The 25,356-nt window shown below is 40.1% G+C and overlaps 4 protein-coding genes across 5 annotated transcripts; 2 read left to right on the top strand and 2 right to left on the bottom strand.

Moving 5' to 3' along the window:
- The first annotated feature begins 1,393 nt into the window (after positions 1-1,393).
- Positions 1,394-9,010, top strand: LOC103987981 (chaperone protein ClpC1, chloroplastic). The gene is made up of 10 exons (XM_009406468.3): positions 1,394-1,639; positions 2,525-3,138; positions 4,289-4,404; positions 4,485-4,607; positions 4,689-4,874; positions 5,195-5,410; positions 5,561-5,778; positions 7,080-7,155; positions 7,224-7,313; positions 7,491-9,010. Exons 2-10 carry the CDS (start codon positions 2,577-2,579, stop codon positions 8,667-8,669), a joined length of 2,766 nt encoding a protein of 921 aa, XP_009404743.2. The 5' UTR covers positions 1,394-1,639; positions 2,525-2,576; the 3' UTR covers positions 8,670-9,010.
- Positions 9,011-10,700: 1,690 nt separating this feature from the next.
- Positions 10,701-12,737, bottom strand: LOC135613508 (basic helix-loop-helix protein 80-like). Of its 2 annotated transcripts, none has more exons than XM_065110543.1 (7): positions 12,254-12,737; positions 11,995-12,159; positions 11,834-11,899; positions 11,695-11,763; positions 11,532-11,612; positions 11,277-11,438; positions 10,701-11,167 (listed from the first exon to the last, which is right to left on the bottom strand). In XM_065110543.1, the coding sequence occupies exons 1-7, from the start codon at positions 12,608-12,610 to the stop codon at positions 11,096-11,098; spliced, it is 972 nt and encodes a 323-aa protein (XP_064966615.1). In that variant the 5' UTR covers positions 12,611-12,737; the 3' UTR covers positions 10,701-11,095. The 2 variants fall into 2 exon arrangements, with proteins under 2 accessions (XP_064966615.1, XP_064966614.1); XM_065110542.1 differs by having other exon boundaries at positions 11,277-11,441.
- Positions 12,738-13,531: 794 nt separating this feature from the next.
- On the bottom strand, positions 13,532-18,124 carry LOC135614963 (long chain base biosynthesis protein 2a-like). Its single transcript, XM_065112870.1, has 12 exons — positions 17,850-18,124; positions 17,664-17,729; positions 16,552-16,640; positions 16,145-16,290; positions 15,934-16,058; positions 15,732-15,825; positions 15,494-15,657; positions 15,159-15,320; positions 14,940-15,066; positions 14,651-14,817; positions 14,058-14,165; positions 13,532-13,960 (listed from the first exon to the last, which is right to left on the bottom strand). The coding sequence occupies exons 1-12, from the start codon at positions 17,979-17,981 to the stop codon at positions 13,871-13,873; spliced, it is 1,470 nt and encodes a 489-aa protein (XP_064968942.1). The 5' UTR covers positions 17,982-18,124; the 3' UTR covers positions 13,532-13,870.
- Positions 18,125-21,744: 3,620 nt separating this feature from the next.
- On the top strand, positions 21,745-24,842 carry LOC135614964 (transport inhibitor response 1-like protein Os04g0395600). Its single transcript, XM_065112871.1, has 3 exons — positions 21,745-22,728; positions 23,282-23,777; positions 23,860-24,842. The coding sequence occupies exons 1-3, from the start codon at positions 22,277-22,279 to the stop codon at positions 24,637-24,639; spliced, it is 1,728 nt and encodes a 575-aa protein (XP_064968943.1). The 5' UTR covers positions 21,745-22,276; the 3' UTR covers positions 24,640-24,842.
- Positions 24,843-25,356: the final 514 nt, after the last annotated feature.

Raw genomic sequence — 25,356 nt, forward strand, 5'->3', positions numbered from 1 at the left:
AGAAAAAAAAAATCGTAAGATCAATCACTGAAACTGAATACTAAGCCATCGCCACCACCGATGCAGAACTCAATTGGTTCATCAATCTACTGTAGAAACTTGTCATTACCTCCAAATCGACTCTTATAATATACTATGATAATGTCGGTGCCACCTACCTATGAGCCAATATAGTGTTCCACTCATACATGAAACATATTATTATCGATTTTTACTTCGTCAGAGATCAAGTTATCAATCATCAACTATATATTTTTTATGTACATACTTCTGATCAATTAGCAGACTCCCTCACAAAGTATCTCCCCTGTAAGACATTTCAATTACATCGGTCTAAGATTAATATCATTGATAGAAGATTAATTTTACGGGGGCTTAATAGAAGATCATGGTAGAAACACAAATGGAATAAAATCCCTACTTCCTTATATCCTCAATCAATCTATGATTTGAGGATTAATCATAGATTTGAATAGCTAAGCTGATTACCTGATTTGAGTGTTTGATCATGGGAAATCTTTCAATTAAGACCTGCATAAATACTTATAATTTCAATGAATAGAATCATCCCTTTCATAACATATTCTTCAATTCTTCACTAATTGACCTCCAAAACAGATCTCCATGTCCAAATTCTAATAATCCAAAGTAACATTATCTTTTAGCTAACTATATATCAGAATTGCCAAAGTCGGGTGGAATTAACGGACATAAAAGATGGATTCAATTGAATTGGATTTGTGTCCATTGGGCTCCTAATGGTCTCTGGTGTTTGAATTGTTGGGCCGCTATGTGGCCCGAATTAAATGGTGTCATTAATCGGCCCATTAGGCCTTCAAACCCACACGAGTTGCAATGTTGGGAACGATAGCATATAAAATGAGTTGTGATAAGGGAAACAAAACAAATAATATAAAAAATATTATAGAAATATATAAAAAAAGATGTAAGTTAATTGGATGATTATGTCAATGATTTCTTAATTAAATAGAGAAATAATATCTCAAACAAAATGTTGAGCCATCATAATTTAACCAAATGTGTATGAATTGGATTTGGTGTGAGCTCAATTATTTTGACAGGTAAAAAATAGCCTTTTTAACGGGTTAGCGGATTCGGATTCATCACTGCCATCCGTCAAGTAATGGGATCCACTTGAGCGGGCCATGGGAAGACCCGATTTCCTCGTCACGCGAATCGTCACGCAACCGATCGCTTTCTTTCACCGTATCATTGATGACGTCCAACACAGTTTTTGTACCCACGACGCGACCTCCTCGTGCATCGTATAGATCATTGGTAGATCCAATCACTAAGAAGGTACAAATTGTGTACGGTTTTAATGGTCCAGAGAAGGTCTTCTGGGAAGAGCTATAAATGTGTCGCGCTCCTCTCGGCGTCCTCGCCGCCGCCTCCTCTCCCTTCGTCCCCTCGTCACGAAAGGACGGGTGACGGGTGGTCCGCTTCTCCTCACCTTCCCATACATCTGCTCTTGGGGTTCGTTTACTCGGTCAGCGCCAGATTTCATCGCGTCTATGATTTCATCTGCTTGTTTAGCTCAAAGATTGCCAATGTCGGTGATGAGTCGTCGTTGTGTCGATTGATCCTCGCGGAGGCATTCCGGCGATTCTGTTCTTGGGTTGTTATGTTTCTGCTTCCATCATCTTGTTGATCTCCCATTTCCTTATTTTGCATTGGGTTGCTCTTGGGAATCTAGATTTACATGTGATCGGACGCAACGATGTTCTGTAAATAGCATTTAACTCATGCGATGTAGCTATTTTGTAGTTGAAATTGTTGTCTTGCACATGGTTTATACCAATATCTCTTCTTGGATGATATATAGTGTAGACAATGAATTCAAGTGTCTGGTTGGCGTAGAACTTGGGAGGCTTTGGGAGCATCAGGGCATTTTTTTGGTTAATGATTACATGTATCGTGTATTAGGTTTTTAGCGACAATGTCATTCTAGGTCGCTTAATGTTTGTTCAAGACTTTTCAAGGAAAAGGTTATGTTTTTTGAGGTGCCAGAAAGCTTGGATTGAGCTTCTTCTGATTTTCTCTCTTTCTAAATCGTGGCACTAATTCATCTCAAACTAGAGAAAATATTATTTAGCATTGTTATCGATCCATACTTATTCTCAATCCGAGGGATGCATTCCTAAGAAAGTATTCCTCAAAAAATATTCTTGAGAACATAAACAAAAGTTGGTTTGGTAAATTGTGATTTTGAAATAATTTCAAAAGATTGAAAGAGTATGGAGACAGATCATAAGTTATCATATGCAAAAGGAGTGAGTGTGGTAGAGATTGGGAAAAAAAATCACAAGTTACCATTCTTGTTTGTCTAAATTTTACCAGTCACCTTATGGCATTTCCTTTTTCCTTTTACCTTTTACCTTCAGGCATTAAGCTTGAGATCTCCAATAGTACTAGTCACTATGTGGTCAATTATCTGAGATAATAATTTGTTGATATAAGAAGGTGCTAATATTCATGTCTAACAATATCTTGTTGCCTGCAGGTACTGCCACCACCTAAGTTTATTTGTCTCCTATTAATTATTAGAAGAAGAGATGGCTGGTTCTTTGGTTCAGTCGGCAGTTCTTCCTGCTGTCATCATGAACAGGAGCCACAGTCAGCTTCAAGGTTCTGGAAAGGCTAAAAGGGGTGACAGAATGATATGCCAGCTGCGAATGCATCCCTTAAGACTGCAAGGGTTTGCAGGCTTGCGAGTTGCAGATAACTTGTTCTCTTCAAGACATCGACAGGATTTTCATTCAGTGGTTTCAGGATATATAACTAACCCACGGGGAAGACCCACTCGATTAGTCACTAAAGCTATGTTTGAGCGATTCACGGAGAAGGCAATTAAAGTTATTATGCTTGCTCAAGAAGAGGCAAGACGTCTAGGCCACAACTTTGTTGGAACAGAGCAAATATTGTTAGGCCTTATTGGTGAAGGGACTGGTATTGCCGCAAAAGTTTTGAAATCAATGGGAATTAATCTTAAGGATGCCCGTGTGGAAGTGGAAAAGATTATTGGAAGGGGAAGTGGATTTGTTGCTGTCGAGATACCTTTTACACCACGTGCAAAGCGTGTTTTAGAACTATCGTTAGAGGAAGCTCGTCAACTTGGTACTTAAAACTGTCCTGCAGACAGTTTTGTCTTAAACCTGTCATTTAACTCCTGTTTCTATAAACTTGTAATACTTTGTTGAAAGCATTATACTGATGATCACCTATCTTCTGATTTGCTAATGTAAATATATGCTGCTCTGTTTCTAGTTCATTTCAAATTTCCCTTTCAAATGACCATGCAATCCTAGTGCCCTTGTTTTTTCATGTAACTCAGGACATGTTAGAAATGCAGTTTACTATACGTGAATCTAGTGCACTTTTGTTTAGTTTGCAGTCAAAGTAAGAGGTGAAGCATAATAAAATATAGAGTTCAGCATTGAAATACCATCAACTTCAAAGCAAAAGCTTTAAATGACTGACAACATAATTTGAGTCTGTTAACTGATTGATACAATTTCCACTCCCTTTAATCTAGGAAATGGACTTATATAAGTAGGGTTTTTTCTGGTTCACTTCATCGGAACAAAACCAATGGAATTTTGAACTTCCCACCGAACAAAACCAATGGATAACTGTGGCCATATGGTGTACTGCCACACTACCATCACTGTTGCCATTGCATTGCATTTCTGCCTTAGCTGGCCTGGATTCCTCCAGCCATATGGTGCTTTGCCCGCACTCACTCTTACTGTTGCCAATATGTCACAATGCCACTTCAGCCACTGAACCAAACGAGTGCACCTATGTTTCTAAATTTTGCCATTTTCTGCACCTGCACCAGCATCTCACCCATTTGTGACCAGTTTCTGGCGACATAGACGGTGTCATATACATTATGAGCTTTTCAGCAATGTGTTTGATTTCTGTGGTGGTATACTTCATTTATTTATACAAAGATTTCTGGAATTTCTGGATAACCCAGCATCTCTACAAAGACATCATTGCCTTCGATACATATGTGCATGCTAAAAACCACTGTGGTAACCTCTAGTTTTAGCTGTCCCCAAATCCCTGACTAGAACGGATTAACTGTCTCCCCACAGAATGCTTGTTGTTTCCTAAGGGGATGTTTGTTCTCGTGCCTTCTGAATCACTCCAGCAACATTCGGCAGATAGACGCTGTTAACATGCATGATCACATGAATGCATTTCTTCTTTTCCCTGTGTGTTAAGTTTGACTGATTCACACATTTTGGTGAATTTTCAGGTCATAATTATATAGGATCTGAGCATTTGCTTCTTGGGCTTCTTCATGAGGGTGAAGGTGTAGCTGCTCGTGTGCTTGAGAGTCTTGGAGCTGATCCAAGCAACATACGAACCCAGGCAAATTTTTGTTTAGTCCATGTTCTTCGTTGTTGTAAATTTTTAATAGTGATGTGAATTTTGAGCTCATTATGGAATAGGTAATTCGAATGGTTGGTGAAAGCACTGAAGCTGTAGGTGCTGGGGTTGGGGGGGGAAGCAGTGGCAATAAAATGCCTACTCTTGAGGAGTATGGAACTAATTTGACAAAGTTGGCTGAGGAGGTATTCTTTCTTGCCATCCACTCTGTTTCGTCCTGGTTGTTATTACAAAACAATCATCTAAGGCAGATAATTACACTGCAGGGCAAACTTGATCCAGTTGTTGGCAGGCAGGAGCAGATAGAACGTGTTACACAAATTCTTGGAAGGCGTACGAAGAACAATCCTTGCCTTATTGGGGAGCCCGGTGTTGGAAAGACTGCCATTGCAGAAGGACTTGCCCAGCGTATAGCTAATGGAGATGTTCCAGAAACAATCGAAGGAAAAAAGGTTTGTTGGATTTTTTCTCTTCATTTTATACTTATATGCATAATGTATCCTTGTAGTTGTAGGTTGAGGTTCATCTAAGCCCTTGCCTCATATCGTCAGCTCGTATATCTTGATTCCTTGTGCCATAGGCTTCATCATGCTTCCTTTATTGAGATTGCTTCTTCTTGTCAAAATTTTCATCTGTACTTCAGTATGACGTTGTCCTTGTTTAATAGCATGTCTGGTTAGCTGAAGAATATTTCATGTTGGTTACAAGACTGTCCTGTCTGTATCACTGTTGTCTTTAAATTTGTTATAATTAACACTAACTTTAAATGTAGGTGATTACCCTTGATATGGGGCTTCTTGTCGCTGGTACTAAATATCGTGGAGAGTTTGAAGAAAGATTAAAGAAGTTGATGGATGAAATTAAACAAAGTGATGACATAATACTCTTCATTGATGAAGTACATACATTAATTGGAGCAGGAGCAGCAGAAGGTGCTATAGATGCTGCCAATATCTTGAAACCAGCTCTTGCAAGAGGTGAACTGCAGGTACAGTGTATGCATTTGTTTTTTTTTTTTTTCCTTTGTTTCATCATCTATGATCTCTCTTCATATGTTATGAACCAGTTGTTTTCATTCATGGAAAGCTTTAAGCTTTTAATGACTTAAGGCAGTGATTCCTTGGCTAATTTGTTTCAGTGTGTTGGAGCGACAACACTCGATGAATACAGGAAACATATTGAGAAAGATCCTGCTCTGGAAAGACGTTTTCAACCTGTAAAAGTACCAGAACCAACAGTGGATGAAGCAATTCAAATTCTTAGAGGGCTTCGTGAAAGATATGAGATTCACCACAAACTCTGTTACACTGATGAAGCTATAGTTGCTGCTGCTCAGTTGTCCTATCAATATATTAGGTCTGTGAGCTATGTTTTAACAGTCCTTTATACTTATCCAAATCTAACAATCATTATCTCTACTTGTTTTACACAACTATATATTTTGGATGTTTTGTAACTTCTATTTTCTTCCCCTTATCTCTATGGATGGAAGCATGAATGCCTGAATAATACTGTTCTACTTTTGTTCTTTACTCATTGTTTACTTCATTGGGTACTTGGAATGGATTGTAAATATTTCATAGAGTTCTTTTCTTTTGTTGTTATATTTTTTCTAACCTCTTGTTTTGTACTGGTGAAATCTCCAACTGAAAAACAAAAAATTAGATGGAGTGGTTGTAAGATTCTTTAAAAGAAGAAGGTGATGAGGATTCATTGGATAAGAACTTTTTTTGCTAGCTTGATGAGTAAAACCGTGAAATTCTGGAGCCTCAACATTTACATGTTTTGTTCAGTGTGCACATGAATTGTCTATTCTAATGCTAGAATAATAATATTCTAGTTGATTCAAACTAATACTATCTTGTTATTGGATTTGGTTTCTTTAGATATGAGGCATTTATTGCCTATGAGAATGAATTGAAATGTAGTGATCTGATTAATTTCCTAACAAATGTTCATTTTGCTGTTAGTGTCATATAATTTACTTATATGACACTAGAAGATACTAGTGCAAGTTGAGCCTAGAACAATTATAACAGAAATATAAAAAAATTAACAAGTACTAGAAGATACTAGTTCTTAAGCTTGATTAAAAAACAAGCAAGTAAATGGTTGAAGATTTATGTATGTATTAGAAGCATGGAGATTTAACACCCAAATGATGGATGATAGTTTTTAATGACTCCACTGGTGTTGTTCTCTCTTTATTTTTTTCCTTTGATGTTGGAGAAGAAAAATATCATCCATGGTGGAAAAAAGTGAAGCATATTCTCTTTTGGGAAATTTCTTTTCTAGTGGATAAAGTGTAAGTCTGTGTTCCATTGACTCTTCATTGATTTAGCTTTGATGTGTCTAATTGACTCTTGATGAACTTTGATGATTGCACAATACCTTCTTTTGGTATTCACTGCTATATATTTTTTCTCCTAGTGACATTTTCTGAAGTCAGTAGTTCTTCCCTTGTGCTTTACTGTGCTATCTTATGAGTTTTTTGAGTATTCTAGTCTTCTTCATTCGTCTTGGTTTAACAGATGAAAAGAAATGACCGTGGAACAGTGCAAACCCTTTATATTTTCAGAAGACTTCATATTCTGTCACTAATGCAATGGTTATTCTTATACACTTAACATTTCTTATACATTTTGCTGTGCCTTCAGTGACCGCTTCTTGCCTGATAAAGCAATTGACTTGATTGATGAAGCTGGTTCTCGTGTTCGGCTTCGTCATGCAAAGGTAAGGTATTATACTCTCTAGTTTGATGTTCTGCCAATTGTGTTTTAAGCAAAACTAGTTCTTGACAGCTTCCTGAGGATGCCAGAGAACTTGACAGAGAGCTAAGGCAGATTACAAAAGAAAAAAATGAGGCGGTCCGCAGCCAATATTTTGAAAAGGTACATCGATTGTTTCAATTTAATTTTGAATATTATCATTTGATTGCGCTAAGAGTACATCTTATTCGTGTATTTTAAGTAGTATAACTGAACAATACCTGGTAACGTTTGTGTATCCTGTAGCTGCTCCTAGATATGTGATCCTAAAGTATCTATCTGATTCGGTTTCTTTGACAGGCAGGGGTGCTGCGTGATCGGGAGATGGAGCTTAAGGCTCAGATCTCAGCCCTAATTGACAAGGGGAAAGAGAGAAGCAAAGCGGAGAGCGAGGCTGGTGAGTCAGGTCCTGTGGTGACAGAAGCAGACATCCAGCACATTGTGTCTTCCTGGACTGGAATTCCTGTGGAGAAAGTCTCCACCGACGAGTCTGACCGCCTCCTCAAGATGGAAGAAACCCTCCACAAGCGTGTCATTGGCCAGGACGAGGCTGTCAAAGCTATAAGCCGTGCCATCCGGCGAGCTCGTGTCGGTCTCAAGAATCCCAACCGTCCAATTGCCAGCTTCATATTTTCTGGTCCAACTGGTGTTGGTAAATCAGAGTTGGCAAAGTCACTAGCCTCCTATTATTTTGGCTCTGAGGAAGCCATGATCCGACTGGACATGAGTGAATTCATGGAGAGGCACACCGTATCCAAACTCATCGGATCCCCACCTGGTTATGTTGGTTACACCGAGGGTGGTCAACTTACTGAATCTGTTCGTCGTCGCCCTTATACAGTTGTTCTCTTTGACGAGATAGAGAAAGCCCATCCTGATGTTTTCAATATGATGCTTCAGATTTTAGAGGATGGGAGGTTGACCGACAGCAAAGGGCGAACAGTATATTTTAAGAGTACCCTCCTGATCATGACCTCCAATGTCGGGAGTAGTGTGATCGAGAAGGGAGGGCGTAGAATTGGTTTTGATCTCGACTATGATGAGAAGGACAGCAGCTACAACCGAATCAAGAGCCTTGTCACGGAAGAGTTGAAGCAGTACTTCCGGCCAGAATTCCTGAACAGGCTAGACGAAATGATCGTCTTCCGACAGCTTACAAAACTGGAGGTCAAGGAGATTGCTGATATAATGCTCGAGGAGGTATTTGACAGGCTGAAAGGGAAGGATATAAAACTTCAAGTGACAGAGAGATTTAAGGATAGGGTGGTGGAGGAAGGTTACAACCCAAGTTATGGGGCTAGGCCCCTTAGAAGAGCCATAATGAGACTACTGGAGGATAGCTTGGCTGAGAAAATGCTAGCCAGGGAGATTAAGGAGGGAGACTCGGCAATTGTGGATGTCGACTTCGATGGGAACATTACAGTTCTCAGTGGTGGGAGTGGTGCGCCCGAATCAACACCTGAAGCCATTCCCATATAGAATCAACAACATCATCTGCATCTCTGTGGTGAAATGCCAAGCTGCAGGTTACTAATCCTTGTAGAAGCAGCAGGTAAAGTGTTGCTGCTCAATTTCTTACACCGTTTGATCTTCATGTTTACGACATCCAGTCCCGTTCCTATGGCAGGGCACTAATAGGAAAAAAATTTCGACAAAAACCAGATGGCAGGTTGTCTTCAAAAGATTTAAAATAGTTTGGACCAAATTTAATTGTTTTAGCCAAAACTGGCTGTGAAACTTTTGTGTGATTCATGTTCTCATACATCTGTATCTGCTGGCCTTTCCTTCCTATTAATGTGTTTTCATTACATGAAATAATTACTTGGAATCCACCAACTGTGCAACAATGCTTTCCACCCAGTTTCCGATGGTTCTTCATTTATATCGACTTATTAATTCCACCTCTTTGGAGATGACTCGATAGTGAGTCATCCCAAGAAACGATCTCTGATTCATATACTTTGTGAGTTTAACTTGACATATAATTATCATCAAACAAAATTGATGAACCAATTAACTACTTCTTATAGGCTCCGAAAGTGACACAATCTATGACAGTCCAAAAGTGAATGGGACTCCACAAACCTACAGCGACACCTCTCATCGCATCCAAATATAAGTCAGCCAGTTTTAGGGCTTCAGGCCAGAAATATAAATGGATATGGGACAGACAAAATGCACGCGTCGTTCATCTACAATGCACTCTGCCTACCTTTCAGCACACCTCTCTAAATAATGCAGTCGTTCATTGTCCTCTGCGGCTTATCCGAGCAGTTCCAACTCCACACATATAACCCCACAAGCAATGATTGGACATCTTAACCCCCCATCGAAATGTTTAGCTGTTCAGAGTCTGAAATCATTCGACATTTGACGCGTCAATTAGCGTCGCAGAGTCAATCTCGTTCAGAACGTTAACCTTTATATGATCTATAAGATACTTAATTTAGAATGAAATAGAAGTTAGAGCATATGACTGTATACTGAGTTTAAGGCTTCCTAGAGAGAGAGAGAGAGAGAGATTGATTGGTGTGGAGTGGAGTGGTGTGGTGTGGTTTAGAGACGACGGACGCCAACGAGGGATGGAAGGACAAATCAAGAACATGGACATGTGGGGGATGAGAGGGGCGTGCAGTTTCATGGACAAGAAGGGAGGCTCGCATAAGGACATCATCCGACATTTACGACCTTCTGTCGTCTTCCCCAAGCGGAGACCTCTTCCTCTTATGGACAACGCCACACTCCACGCCATGCCGCCTGCCGGCTTGCTCCACCTCGGCCGCCGCTTCGGTTCCCGGCCCCATCGGTCGCTACCGAACCCGGATCGGCCACCGACCCATGTCGGCCGGGCCGCAGCCCGAGTTCCCCCCACCATCCCATCCTCCGGTCCCGGGAAACAGCAGAAGCATTGAATGGTGCAAGTAATCCACACCCAGAGAGCCTGTTGCGGTGTCACGGTGAGGTTGCCATCGCTGGCCATGGAGATCATGACTCCCTGCTTTGGCCTTGATGATTCTGATGGATGGAAAGCTCAAACGATGCCGACGCAGAGATGCTTATGGAAGCACGTCGAAGGATACGCGTCGCAGTCCATCGGATTGACGTGTGACCTAAACAACGAGTCGATTCTTCTTCAGCGTAGGCTCCTTTCAAGTAGATATCATTTCCTTGCGCACTGCATTCATTCCTCCAGACTCGACTCCTCTGCTGCATGACACGCAAGGAAGGACGAAAACCCCAACATCCATGGCTCCAATCAAGCATGCATGGATCTCAATCGTAAAGTGCGTTCGCGTTTGTGGATGGGTTGAATGATGTTTTGTCGGCAAACAAAGCAATTAAGTTGACGTTGTTGTCTCCTCGACAAAGCTCATTGACTAGGAATAGTTTTTGTGATGTGATCTGTTCTCGTTTCCAAGTTTCTCTGAAGATTTCATTTGCTCGATGAGACCTCATATGGATTTCGGCAGCTCAAACCGAGCCAAATAGTTGCAGAAGGAAGTCACTGACTTCAGAGCAAAAGGTGGAACTTATTATTCACAGAGGCCAAAGGCAAACTCTACGGCTGTCATATCAGCATCCTATGATGCAAATGACCACCCTCTCCTTCTCTCTCTCTCAGCTCCTCTCACATACTGTAACACTGTAAGATCACTGACAGACAATGTTGTAAACATAGTTTTTACTATTTTCCACCTACATCAGCTACCTCTCTCGGAATCTGTGAATCATCCCAATGGTCCAATAGGCCAACAGCAAAGATCCTCCCAAGATCTGCTCTTTATTTTGTGTCGGCTCTCCTTTCTCTCCTCAGCTTCACCTTCTTCTTCTTCTTCAGACACCTACTTTGCAATCTCCATTGAGGAACGAAGACCCATCAACTCTCTCTCTCACCGAGCAACTGACTACTGGAAGGAAGAAGAGTTGGTGTCCTCTCTTTGGTCGCCCATGGCCTGCATCATGTAACTGCTACCACCCTGGAAAAAGATGGTCTTGACTTGGTAATTGGGGACATGACTTCTGTTCTCATATAATGTGTCAAACCAAACCATATATATGAGCTTTCTGATGAAAGGATCATCAAACCTGAGGAAAGGGAGTGGTCCCTTGGCCCTGCAGGAAAAAATGTGCTGACTGTCTCATCACCTCACCATTCTCTAGAGCTATGGGTTGAAGTTGATTGGCTTGCACAGTAGATGATGACATTGGCAGTGGCATGCTTCCCACTGATCTCTGCAGGTTCATCATCTTCTACCAATTACCCATCAACATGAAACCAACATGTTAGACTTGTGTCCAGCAACAGAGCACAGAGATCGATGTGGTCCTTGATTAGCCTACCTCTGGTTGGCTCATGTACTCATCAGAGTCTGCATCAAAGTATAGCATGGGGTTGAGAGAAGCGAGCTTCATCGAGAGAAACTGGAGACAGGTTATCGGATTGGGTTAGATTATGCCGTGGAAGGAGGAGGCTGTTGTCAACTCATTGTTGACCTTGGCTTACCTCGACCTGGTTCTGTAAGGACTGCACATAATTGATGATCTCATCCAGCATGAGCGCCTTCCCAGTAACCTACTCGGTAATGATGATAGAACAGAGGTTAAAGAAAGCATATGAGGAGAAGAAGATTCAACATCCGCACCTTCTCGCAGCCGGGAACGAGACTCTGCAACACCTTCATCCTCTCGCTTATCTTCTCTCTTCTCACCTGAAAGCCAAGCACCGTGAACGAACCCATTACCATTGCAAGAACGATATCCAAATTGGCGAGAGGATGATGTTGAAGAGACCCTGTGTACGTACCCTTTCTGCGAGACTGTGGCTATCTGTGGCTTCACCTCTCCTTGCTCTTACATGAATATACCCCGCGGGAGACTCCCCGCAAGTCTTCGAAGCTTTCGTGTCGTCGGCTTTAGGTTTCTTGTCGTCGGTTTCCCTTAGCCTTCTCTGCTTGCAAATCTTGCCTTCCTAATTCGCACGACAACACAAAAGAAAACCAGAGCTCAGCTCGCCATCAATGAAAACCCACAGCACAGCAGATGATTCCTGATGCTATTATTACCTTGGCTCGACCGGTGATCAAGCTGGTCTCATCTTTATCGATCTTTCTCTTCTTTTCTCCAGATCCTTGTGGCTGCGGGGCCACGCCGTCACTTGGTTCGCCCACCATTGGTGCGTGACCAACTTGGTTAGCAACCGAAGGAGGCTTTAAACCGGCAATGTCAAGAGAACCGCTGCTACCGAAGCCAGTGGCATCGGCTACCGGCAGCTGCGAGTAGCAGTGGAGGAAGCAAGAGGAAGCACTGGTCGTCACGTCTTCCAATTGCTGTGGGAGGAAGGGAATCTCGGTGGGCGTGCATGGAAGATGGGCAAACTCCACAAAGGAAGGGTGATTATGTTCATGGTATGAGAATGCCATTGTGCAGAGCTGAGGAATGATGCCGACGTATGGGAGAGAAGAAGAAGAAGAAGAAGAAGAAAGGAAATAGATCAGAGGTCAGTGGCAGCGGTGACGCAAGGTGGGTTTCCGTGAGAGGAAGAGGAGAGCATCCACAGATGTGAGCAATTGAGTCCTTATAAAGCCAAAGGGTAGTGGGTGGGAGAGGATGGCCATTAATAGCACCTACAGAGACTTGGCTTGACTGGTTTGATCTTTATTGACTGAGAACAATTTTGGATTCATTTTTCCTTCGGCACTGAAACCTCAGATGCCTGTAATTTAATTGAATGCAAAGGGAGCTCAGTTACCAACCCATATGAGCAAAGGAGATATGGAGTTGGGTGACTGTGGAATTGCAGTCCATTGCTAGTCCTGTAGATGAAAGACAAATTGGAGTACCAGTCATCTCTGAAAAGATGTAATACTAATTCCTCAAAAACTTCCTTTTCGAACTTTAACAATTTATAATCATTTAGTAACATCTAATTTCTCGAATACAAATCATTAATCATGATGCCCACAATCACAGCTAGAAACTTTGACTATATGTATCAAGGCCTATCAATCCGGGCGGTACGTACCGATCTGACAGATTATCGATACGTGAATCGTCCGGTATCGCTACAGTGTTACAATATTATACTGTAGTATTACTACAATATGAAAAACATATAAAATTGCTCGATATATCAAGATGTACTGTTCGGTACGTCTGGATGTACCGCCCAGTACATTGGTACCATACCATACCGAACCCGGATCGAAACGTCGATATGGTACAGTACAACAAACCTTGATATGTATATAGATTTCTCAACTGACAATTGTGTATTCAATGAATAATAATAGCATAGATAAGGCAAATTCCTTGATCCAGACAGTACTATTTCTCAAACATAATTCGGGTCGAAATATATATGTTTGAATTCCACCAATTTTTTATTAGAGTACATTGAAAATAATCTGTAGCTTAGATTACTAGACTATTACATCAAAAAATTGAGATGATATTGACCACATCATAAGAAAAACAACACACTCAACTTACTAAACCTGTACATGGATCATATTAGAGACTCAAACAAGCAATTTCAGCTGGACAAATAAACTCAACTTCCGGAAAACAACCCAAGAAGTAGACCCACTTTAAAGAAAATTGGACAAGGCACAAGGTTGATGCGACCCAAGATGTCGCCGGTGGCATGATTTCCAGTGGATCAACAACTGAGTCTTCTTCTACTACAGTGTCTTCTTGTCCTGCTCCACATGCTTGGGAGGTTCTGCAGGGAAGTACTTGATGCCCACGAGGTCTCCAACTTTGCTGATAACCTGGAGTTGCATAACGAAGATATAAATATAACAGAGGCAACTATTTATTCAAGAAATTTGATCATTCCAAGGAAGATTGTGTATGATATTTGCTTACATCCAGCCCTTTCATCAGGTCTTCTCTGGTGTGTGAAGCAGATATGCAGATTCGAGCTCTTGCAAGAAGAAGAGGTGTTGCAGGGAATGCAACGGTCACAACCGCAACCTACAATGTTGTCGGAATAATTGTTATCCACCAGTTGGAAGGAAAAAGGGGGCAATTTATAACTAATGCCATGAAAAAGAGCAAGAAAATTTGAACATAGAATGCTACGGCGAAGAGAACCTGAAGCTGAATGTGCATACACATCAAAGTGCCATCTCATTAACGAGAAAAGGTATTAAACATACAGGTGATTAAAGGCTAATTCCCTCTAGTAAATGATATTAAAGTTGCAACTGTTGCATGCAAAACCACCTAAATGCCCATATGGGCATCTAATTGTGCATTCAACTGATATTTCTACCTGAAGAACTAACTCCATGTGTCAACATATCCTCGATGAAAATATAGCTTTAAAGTATTGGAAACGACACAAGCACAAGCACAACATGTATATACGACTCATCGAAGAAAAAAATCACATACTGAAGTTTGAGTATACCACTATCAATCATGATTAAACCATCAAGAAATCGCATGACACTTACATTCCGTCTAAGGCATTCCCTTGAAAATGCTGGGATCTTTGCTGGGTTGTAAAGCATTATTGGCATTACTGGAGAATCATTATCGCCAAGAACCTCAAATCCCATTTTCTGAAGTTCTGACCTGAAGAAGTTGCTATTTTGACGGATGCTTGCAAGTTTCTGAGCTCCTGGTATGGTCGTACAAACCACATGTAAGAATTTTTTATGCTTCAAGAAATGTAAAAAAAGATGCCTGTAACAAAATAAAATAAATAAATATATATTCATCACATGTGATAAAATTAAGTACCTCTATTTGAACCATCTTCACCAAGGATAACCTTAATTGCAGATATAACTTGCTGCACAGCAGGTGGTGACATGGAAGTAGCATACAGATGAGCAGGACAAGTGTGCTTCAGATACTGAATGATTTCCTGCATAAGACATAAGGATTTAGGAACTACATTATAATCTGGCCCGACTCTTATCTGTGATTCTGTGAAATTTGGTCCAACAAGAAGATTACCTTTGATGCTGCAATGTAGCCCCCACAAGATCCAAATGATTTTGTAAATGTTCCCATCATGATGTCCACGTCAGCTGTATCGACTCCTAGGAGTTCACACACCCCTCTGCCTGATTTTCCAACAGCACCAATGCTGTGGGCCTCATCCAAGTAGGTGTATGCCTGTTTCCATACAAAAGTTTGTTCAGCATTGTTTAATTTGTTTTTTGAACTCTTAACCATTAGTTTAGTCTTTCTAATGCTTAAGCAAAGAAATCCGCTTCTCGTATCTGTTTCTCTCGAGATGCATATGAATTAAAGACCAGAAACTAATATTAGCATGTAACACATCAAACCTTGTATTTTTTGCAGACTGCTATGATTTCAGGAAGATTGCAGAGTTCTCCTTCCATGCTATAGATGCCCTCAACAATAACAATTATCTTTTTCCAGGGTCTATGCGTCCGCGGCTGACCCTCAGCTATCTGCTCTCTCAGCACCTCTTCCAAATGTGAGGGGCCTAGACAACATTTAAAAGTAAGTTAAGAGCAAGGAAAAATGAGGTAATATAACATTTGACCATTTTAAACTTACTATTGTGCTGGAAAACGCGTACTGATGCACCAGATCCTCGGGCACCATTGACAATAGAGTTATGGTTCAAAGAATCACTAATGATCAGTCCCCCCTGAGAATGGCCATGATTGGTGTTAGTGGGATAGCAAAATCTATATGAATCTCATCACTGCAAGTCCAGTGCTTTTAACCATCTGGTTACTCAAGGAATTAGACATACCTTCCCTACCAGAGCGGGAATAATTGCAGAGTTTGTCACATAACCCATACCAAAAAGTATAGCAGCTGGTTTTCCCACAAATCTTGCAACTAGTTCCTCCAGCTCGGTGTGAAGGTTTGTCGTCCCTGGTATCAAACAAAGCATAATAAAATTAATCCAAACTTTTAAATATTTGTTTTTCTAATTGACATAACCTGCAGAATATTCTTACCGCCATCGACACGAACGCTGCAGGTACTGGCTGAGTATTTCTTCAGAGACTCGATAACAAGGGGTGTACAGTATTCATCTGCTGCTGCAAATCCAAGGTAGTTGTATGATCCCAGATTTAGGCACTTGGTAGTATTTGAGGTCCGGCTGCATCAGGTAACAAAAATAATCAAATCTTAACACATTTCTATTTCAATTACAAAAAAGCTTTTCAAATGCTTGCTAATAGAAGCAAATTGTAAGTCTGCTCATCTATGTTATTTTCAGAAAAGGATTTGCAGTTCCCATATCCTTAGAAGAGAGACTAAATGCTGTATGTTTCAGATAAGATGCATGGTCCACCTCTGCTTTCTATATAACAATAGCTTGCATGTCTCTGACAGTTCAAAAACCTATTAAAATACTTACTGTAGCGTCTTGTTATGGTCATTAGAGTAACGCTCAACTACATCGATCCAAGCATCTGGTGCACTCGCAATTGGTCGGCTAAAACAATCCTGCCAAATTAGAATGGTATCAACAAATTGTTCAAAGACTAGCAGCTTACCAACAAAAACCTTAGTAGGACATGCTGATTAAATGATGTGCATGAACAACTCATTTGCAGCAGATCAACCTTGTTTTGAGGTGGCTAATATAGGAGACTGGATATCCTAGTTTGCTTATATCGTCCGGCTTAAAAGCCTCGATAGAGTAGATCAGGAACAACACTCATAGAAAAAGAAACAATGACTCGATGCAAGATAATTCTTACACTTGGATCCTTCAAAACATGTAATGAGCTTGGTTGATGGACACGAGGTTAATTCAAAATACTGGATGTCAAAATTCACATAGTAAGCTAAAATTTAAAGAATGTTTATGTTGCCTATTTTGTAAAGATTGCAGCACGCTTGCAAAAAATCTCATGTAGCTCAGGTGTGTGTCATCTCATATTTGAAATGAAGCACTATGTCTTGCTAGTTTGCTTTCGTAGCTACTTATAATGAACGCCAAAATAAGTAAAAGTTGGAACATAGATACAGATAAACTGTTCTGGTCATGTTAAGTTGGTGCCAAAACTCTAAAGCAAGTGTTGTTAGACAAGATAGGCTTTATTTAGTCAACTACTTAGACTTATCTCCTTCACAAACCATGCGGCTAGGTTACAACAAGATCCTATCATCTTCAATATAGTTCGAAATACAATCAAGCTTTCTCAGGTGTTTTCTTTACGTTCTTAAATATTTATGCTAAAGTTATCAAATTTTAGTGGTGAAACAAAAATTACCATTTGTTTCCGTCATTAATTTCATCATGGAATGCAGTTTACTGCTACAACGTGCAAATGAAACCCTAGCGCTTTCAGCAGTTCTTAAATTCGTTTTCCCTCAGCAAGTTTTATATTATCAGGAAATCAAGTGAGCATGGAAATGTTTGTCAGAATATCCAATGTAACATTTAACCCTAGAACGTCCCAAATCGAAGTTTTGAAGAGGAAAGAACACTCAGGATTTGAAAGAGAAACCGAAAGGACAAACCTGAATCCGGAGATAGAGCCGGCGGGTGTAGAAATCTTCGAGCCCTAAGCAGATGGGCGCATACCCCTGTCACAAAAATAAAACGAACCGGATTCCCAATTAACCCAACGTAAGATCAAAAGAAAAAAAGGGCAAGACCGCAGCAATGGGCTGCGAAACAAGGGGGTCATGGATCAAAGAACAGACCTTGAGGTCCTTGCCCTTGGATTTGGACCAATCGATGAGCTTCCGAAAGAAATCTCTCATCTGGCCGAACGCGAAGAGGAGGCCGTAACTGAAGAGGGTGGTGAGCGCGGTCAGGTACGGTAGTCTCACCATCCTTCCAACGCCGGTGTTCGGCTCCCAAATCCGGCAGCGACTTCACAAGAGAGCGCGAACTACAGATTCGTTGGTGCGACGAAGGCAATGTGGGGATGACGAGCGCGAGGCGGTGGGGTTTATATGGAGCGTACGGTCATCAATGGCGTCGTGGATTTTAGAGAGAGAGGGAGAAAGCGCGCGTTGAAACGTAGGGTGGACGGTAAGAAGAGAGAAAGAGAGAGAGAGAGAGAGGGGTACTGTTGACAGGTGAAGCGGGAGAATACTCTTCAAACCTACCACAACCATTGACCGTCTTTCTTTTGTTCTCGTCTGACTGCATTAAACTTTCAGCTCATAGGAGTTGACCCAACGGTGTCGAACTCGAGTAAGTCAACGCTGCGAAGCAGGTCAGTGGTTCCATCAGTCAAATCCAATGCTGCATCCCATCTAACCTATTCAATACGCCCAACTTGGTCAAAGCCGGCACGTTAACCAACGAAGCCGCCTTCCAAGATCCAATCCTGCACGAACCGGTCTCGGTCAACCATGTCATTTGGTCAATCGTCTCTCTCGATGACTGCAAGATCCTTTCCGATCATTAATTTTGTATTAAACGATAATTCTCGGTTGAATTAAGAAACCAAACATCATTTGGACGTGAAGCAGTAATTAATCAGTTGAGTTGCAATCTACCGAAGCGTTAGGATGGAAAGGTTGACTTTGGAACCGGCCGCCTTAAAGACAGGGAACACTTGGTTGACTCTTGCAACTACTGAGACCCTAAGGACAGACGTGGTTGCTTGGACGGAGGAACTTTCTAGAAATCGGAAGTGGTTTTGTTTTGCTGATGTGTTCTTTCTATGAGTTGAATGATGATTGTTGCTGCGTTCGATTATATATTTATATTGTTAATATGTAGTTGGGAGAAAATATCGATTATATATTTTAAGTGTTTGATAAATACTAAATGAAAATTATATTGTAATAAATATAATAGGTGTTGTTTGATAAAATTATATTTTGAATATATTAAATATTTTTTGTGATAAATTTATTCTTTTAATATGTTTATTATTTATTCTAAAAATAAAATATTTTTTATTTAAATTAATAAGTATATATAATCTTATAATAAATAAAATATAAAATATAAAATATAAAATATAAATCATATTATTTTTTTACTAAATCATTTTGATAATATTACAATTTTAAATAAAATCATAAAAAAATAATAACAATTTTAAAAAATATATATTATCATCCTATAAATATTGACATTAGCAACTGAATATTTTCAATCCACCATTCAGGCTTGATGTGATTTGAAGAAAATTTCTCAAATATCGATTCATATTTGAAATACAAATTGAGGGTCAAATGCACTTTGTATAATTAAACTAATTGTAGAATCATATTCGATGAAAGTTCCTCTAATACTTGAAGCGAAAATGTGTTCTGACTATAATAATACATAATTTTTTTGTATTAGAAAATATTTTCATTGATTCGAGATCCATATGACATCAGACAATCAATGTAAATATTTTTATTTACATCAAATATTTAACTTAATTTTAAATATAGATAATCATCTAATAATTCAGGCCTGACTGTCTTTGGAGAACCACAATTTAGAGTTTTTTTGCACAAATTATATATATATGTATGTATATGTATATATATATATGTATGTATATATGTATGTATATATATATGTATATACATATATATATATATATATATGTATGTATATATATATATATACATACATATGTATATATATATACATATACATATACATATATATATATATATATACATATATATATACATATACATATATATATACATATACATATATATATATATATATATATATATATATATATATATATATACATATATATATATATATATATATATACATATATATAATACTAAATCATGACATACACTTCCAATGGTTATGTATCATGTGTGTTATGCCTTTCTAACATAATGAAGCTTATTATTTTGCTCATCACACATGCAATATATTTTAAGATTATTAAATAGTAGATAGTAATTTTTTAATAAAATGATTTTAAAAAGGAGTTTTTCTAAAAGAACTCTATTGCATATATTTTTATTATACAAAATACTTCATGTACAATATAGATGCAGCAACAATGATAAGAACTATAGAGAGAAACAAAACATAGAATATGGAAAAAAAAAAATTATTATTATTATTATTATTTGGAATTTGGGACATTGGTTGAAGATTTTTGATGACTTTCTTGCACGGGAATATGAAAAGCACTCCTTCATACCTTGGAAGTTATGAAAGACAGGATTTAGAGACTCCCAGAGGTCATAAAGCCCCTTTTGACTTCAATCACATCAGCAAAAGAAAAATCTCCAAAAGCTAAAGCCTGCAACTCACTGCTCCTCTGCATTGCATTGCACTGCACTAAAAGATAAGACCAAGATGAACAGAGATGGGATTCCCAAACTCTTCCATGTCAGTGGAAGCAATAGTTCATCAGACTCAATGTTTTGGTAGTGCAAATGATATCACATTCTCCTTCACTTGTTTCTTGCTCTTAGCAATTGTAGCAAATGGTGTTTTCAGTGCTGCAATGCAATGCCTTTCACACTCACTCTCCATTATCTTTTAATTGAACATCTAATCATACTTTTCATGCATAAAATGTAATAATATTTCTAGAGTGGGTTCTCTTTTTTTTTTTTTTTTCTGAAAAGTGTCCATTTTCATTTTTTTTAATAACATTCTTATTTTTTTATATAATGCCTAAAATACCCTCAATCATCTATTTATTTTCTCTCACTTTTATTATGGATAAGTTGAACTTGTCTAATTATAATTTTTATTATTAAAAATATTATAATTTAATATAAAAAATATTGTAATTAAATCAATTTATCATATAGATCGATCTATATAAAAAAAGGATAAGTATCCGACTGTTAGATCAAAATATTTCAGATATTAAATAAAAATATTATTAATTTTTTTTGAAAATGAGAATACTTTCCAAAAATCCGAAAATTCGCCATATTTTCTATGGAGTGCACGTCTTATCAGCCCAAACCACAACCAGAAAAGCTATCACGGCACGACCCAATCACCGCCCATGCCACTAGTTGGCCCCACCACTACCACAAGGTGGGTGTGACCGTGGGTACGCGCCCTCACGTTGCGGCTGCCGACGAGACGGCACCGGTGGCAGACCCACCCATACGCTCACTCCTCCTCGCCAAACGACAAGGCCGGTGGCCCCACCAACTCGTCCGCTTCCCACCAGCAATCAGCACCCGTCCATCAGGCGCCCTGCGCGTCACATCACGCACCGTCGACGTCTGCCACGTGACCGTTGGGTCAATTAGTGGGGAATTATTGCCAGGACAGCAGGGATCGTAGAGAGGGATGGCGCGCATCTCCACCGTCCGATCTCTCGTTATCACCAGGTACAACGGATCACTGCCGTCCATTCTGCTGCACCCCCTCCGAAATATTCGCTCCTCAAAATAATAGAAACCCATTTAAATAATTATTTTTCGCTGACACGCCTAATCATTAAAAATAAAAAAACAATAATATAGTAATTTTTGTATTTTAAATTTCATTAATCTTTTTCCTTTCTCTCCTTATCCGCTAGCGGTGGGTGAAGGACCGGAGACCGAGATCGAACGGTTTGTACTTGTCCACGGAATCTGACAAAACATATTGACCGTCGGATTCTCAACTCCGGTTAAAGGAGCGTGTGCAAAGCGAGAAAAAATGAGACGAAAAGAGAAGAGAAGCGGAAGTTGTCCTCTTCCTTTGCATCATTCTTTAGATCTCTGTCTAGGTTTTATCCTTTACGTAGTAGTTTAGACTTGTTGCTGGGTGTTTTTCCATGTGTTGTTCTTTCATGATTCGTTAGATTTTCTCTTCTTTTGGGGTTTTTCCATGTGATTCGAGTGAGTTTTCCCCCCAAATCTTCTCCTTGTTTCTATCCGATGTGATTTGAGTGCGAAAAATAAAGAGTGCTTTTTGCTTGATTTAGCGCCCTCTAAACTTATCTTCTATGTGTTTGTTCAAGAAAGGACTGTCCTTTCTGTCATTTTTGGGTAGATCCGAGCTTGCTTCCAAGTTCAATTGTGGTCAAGGGGATCGGCAGTGAAAAGGTGGAAGCTTTGTTGCTTCGTTTATAGTGTTTCCGCTAGTTATGGTAGTGTTTATCTCCAAATCTCTTCGGTTTCTTGTTCTTCCGTAATGGGGAAGGAGAAGTGAGGAAGGATTGCGTTAGTTGAAGTCTTCAGCCATGACTTACTTCCCGGAGGAGGTGGTGGAGCACATATTCGACTTCGTCGGGTCACACCGCGACCGGAACACGGTGTCGACGGTGTGCAAGGCGTGGTATCAGGTGGAGCGGCTCAGCCGCCGGACTGTGTTTGTTGGCAACTGCTATGCCATCCGACCCGAGCGAGTGATGGCGAGGTTCCCCGGGATAAAGTCGCTGAGCGTCAAGGGGAAGCCCCATTTCGCTGACTTCAACTTGGTTCCCTACGATTGGGGCGGCTTCGCGCTCCCCTGGATTGTAGCCGCGGCGCGTCTCTGTTCTGGTCTGGAGGAGCTGCGGCTGAAGAGAATGGTGGTCACCGATGATGGCCTTGAGCTCCTTGCGCGCTCCTTTCCCAACTTCAAGTCACTTGTTCTCATTAGCTGTGAAGGGTTTAGTACGGATGGGCTTGCTGCGATTGCCACATATTGCAGGTGAGCTGCCTATCTGTGTTTGACTTCGTTTCATTCGAATGTCTACCTTAACAAGCATATCTCGAAAGTGTACTCTCTGCTGGAATTGTTCTTCGGGATTGTATGTTATCAGCTGCTGTAGTTCAAGGTTGAATCTTTACTATGTTTTGCAGATGCATCTCCATCTATACTAAGGTTTATAAGCCCGTTGCTGTGTTTTGGTTGAGTTGAATTTGAAGGATTCATTTTCTCAAGCAGCGGTATTTTTGCTGAGCTTTTCTATATTGTGCTGCTAAGCTTTCATCTTTGCTTCATGCAGAAATTTATCTGGATTATCCGTTGCTGTTTAGGCATTTAAATTGATTATTAGTTGCTTTCTTTGCTCCCTTGAATCCAAATCGGCTGCATTTGTGAGCCTGAGATGTGTTAATGCATATGCAAGTGATCACCTGCCAACGTGTTAGGCTTAAATTCTTGTGACTATGAAGTAAATTTAGCCTTTCCATTTGATTAAAGTGCATCCTAAAAGGTGGTAACATTTTCTTTTGTTTTTTGCTTTGTTGCTGCTTATCAGAGGTCTGAGGGAGTTGGATTTACAGGAAAATGAGGTGGAAGACCATGGGTGCCAATGGCTCAGCTTCTTCCCTGATTCCTGTACTTCTCTGGTCTCCCTAAACTTTGGTTGCCTTAAAGGAGAGGTCAATGGAGGTGCTCTGGAGAGGCTAGTTGCTAGGTGCCCAAATCTCAGGAGCTTGAAGCTTAGCCCTGCAGTATCCGTGGAGTCACTAAACAAGATCCTTGCTCGGGCATCTCACTTGGTCGACCTTGGAACTGGATCTTTTGCAGTTGACCACCGAACCGATGTTTATCACACGCTCATGAATTCCTTCCCCAAATTCAAGTCATTGAGGAACTTGTCAGGGTTCTGGGATGCTTCTCCTTGCTGCCTTAGAGCAGTCTATCCTGTCTGCACAAGCTTGACTGTTCTTAACTTGAGCTACGCTCCTGCAATTCAGGGTGATGACCTTATCAAGATAATTTGCCTTTGTTTTAAGCTTCAAAAGCTCTGGGTGAGATTTTGTCAATTCATTTTTGAGATGATGGAAATTTCTCTCTGAAACATATGCTAACTATAGGCCGATCATTTCACAGGTGTTGGATAGCATAGGGGATAAAGGATTAGCTATTGTGGCCTCCACTTGTAAAGAGTTGCAGGAGTTGCGGGTATTTCCGTGCGACATCTATGGTGCTGGAACTACTTCTGTGACTGAAGAAGGTTTGCTTGCTGTATCTTCAGGATGTCCTAAACTTAACTCATTGCTTTACTTTTGCTACCAAATGACAAATGCTGCACTAATAACCATCGCAAAAAATTGCCCACATTTCACACGATTCAGATTATGCATCCTTGATCCTGGAAAGCCAGACCCTGTCACTAATCAGCCACTTGATGAAGGTTTTGGTGCAATCGTGCGTTCATGTAAAAACCTCAGAAGGTTGTCGTTGTCAGGTCGTTTAACAGATCAGGTTTTCTTGTACATTGGCATGTACGCAGAACGTCTCGAGATGCTGTCAATTGCATTTGCTGGTGATAGTGATAAGGGGATGATTTACGTGCTCAATGGATGCAAAAATCTCAGGAAACTTGAAATAAGGGATTGCCCGTTCGGCGATATTGCGCTCTTGAAAAATGTGGCAAAATATGAAACAATGCGATCCCTTTGGATGTCGTCCTGCGACATCACCCTGGGAGGTTGCAAGGCTCTTGCGGCAAAGATGCCAAGGCTGAACGTGGAGATCATAAATGAAAATGAAGAAACCTATGAGTTTGAAGAAAATCTTAGTGATCTCCACAAGTTGGAGAAGATTTATGTTTATCGAACTGTTGCTGGGCCGAGAAATGATGCACCAGATTTTGTTTGGACATTGTAGTATCAGACACAACAGCCCTATATTTGTAAGTCCGTCTGATGTTTTGTTTGTTTTAACATTGAGAAAGTGTTACTTGTCAATACTCTGTTTAGCTTGGTTGGCTTTGTAGATCGAAGCCCGAGTTTGTGGATTTGCTCTTATGTAATCTTTGTAGCTGTTTTCTCTCTTTAATGGTAGATGAAAAAGATTAACAGTCATCGTCATTTCGGTTTTTTCTTCTTGGATTTGCTTTCACTTGTTAGTTTTATATCTTTTTTGTCGAAAGTATGAAGCTTTTATTACTCTTCTTGTACAGTTTCAGAATATGGATTTCATTTCCTTGGATCTATTGTCTTGCCTGTTGATATCCATTTAACTCAAATGAAGGAAATGAGATTACCTTCATTCGAAATTGTCTATAACTTCACTCTCTATGTTCTTGTGACACCCACCATGGCAATCAACACATGCAGCCTCAAACATGGATTGCTTTTCTATTAGTATTGTCACACATCATCTTTGGTGTGTGTGGAAGAAAGCTCCAATTGTTGCCTTCTCTTGCAGCACCTGCCATTGAACTCATGATTCCATCCACTGCTTACCTGCACTGTGGCTCTTAGAGAATGAGAAGCTTTTCTTACCATCTAGCAGTTGGCTTTTGGTCTCTCCTCAGCAGAAACTGATGGAGTTCTTTCCATGTGCTTATCTCTACTCCAACACTGCGGTGAATGAATGGAG

Source organism: Musa acuminata, chromosome BXJ2-6 (assembly GCF_036884655.1).
Source record: "Musa acuminata AAA Group cultivar baxijiao chromosome BXJ2-6, Cavendish_Baxijiao_AAA, whole genome shotgun sequence".
Classification (NCBI taxonomy): domain Eukaryota; kingdom Viridiplantae; phylum Streptophyta; class Magnoliopsida; order Zingiberales; family Musaceae; genus Musa; species Musa acuminata.

Excerpts from the sequence above, each read along its gene's own strand:
- LOC103987981 (XM_009406468.3), top strand. The coding sequence starts at position 2,577 with ATGGCTGGTTCTTTGGTTCAGTCGGCAGTTCTTCCTGCTGTCATCATG. Across the intron at positions 7,156-7,223 it reads TTCGGCTTCGTCATGCAAAG|CTTCCTGAGGATGCCAGAGA; the intron begins GTAAGGTATTAT and ends AGTTCTTGACAG. Across the intron at positions 7,314-7,490 it reads GCAGCCAATATTTTGAAAAG|GCAGGGGTGCTGCGTGATCG; the intron begins GTACATCGATTG and ends TTTCTTTGACAG.
- LOC135613508 (XM_065110542.1), bottom strand. The coding sequence starts at position 12,610 with ATGGCATTCTCATACCATGAACATAATCACCCTTCCTTTGTGGAGTTT. Across the intron at positions 11,900-11,994 it reads GCCACAGTCTCGCAGAAAGG|GTGAGAAGAGAGAAGATAAG; the intron begins GTACGTACACAG and ends CTTGGCTTTCAG. Across the intron at positions 11,168-11,276 it reads GGACCACTCCCTTTCCTCAG|GGTGGTAGCAGTTACATGAT; the intron begins GTTTGATGATCC and ends ATCTTTTTCCAG.
- LOC135614963 (XM_065112870.1), bottom strand. The coding sequence starts at position 17,981 with ATGGTGAGACTACCGTACCTGACCGCGCTCACCACCCTCTTCAGTTAC. Across the intron at positions 15,658-15,731 it reads ACGCGTTTTCCAGCACAATA|GCCCCTCACATTTGGAAGAG; the intron begins GTAAGTTTAAAA and ends AATGTTGTCTAG. Across the intron at positions 13,961-14,057 it reads ACCTGATGAAAGGGCTGGAT|GTTATCAGCAAAGTTGGAGA; the intron begins GTAAGCAAATAT and ends ATGCAACTCCAG.
- LOC135614964 (XM_065112871.1), top strand. The coding sequence starts at position 22,277 with ATGACTTACTTCCCGGAGGAGGTGGTGGAGCACATATTCGACTTCGTC. Across the intron at positions 22,729-23,281 it reads GCGATTGCCACATATTGCAG|AGGTCTGAGGGAGTTGGATT; the intron begins GTGAGCTGCCTA and ends GCTGCTTATCAG. Across the intron at positions 23,778-23,859 it reads TTAAGCTTCAAAAGCTCTGG|GTGTTGGATAGCATAGGGGA; the intron begins GTGAGATTTTGT and ends ATCATTTCACAG.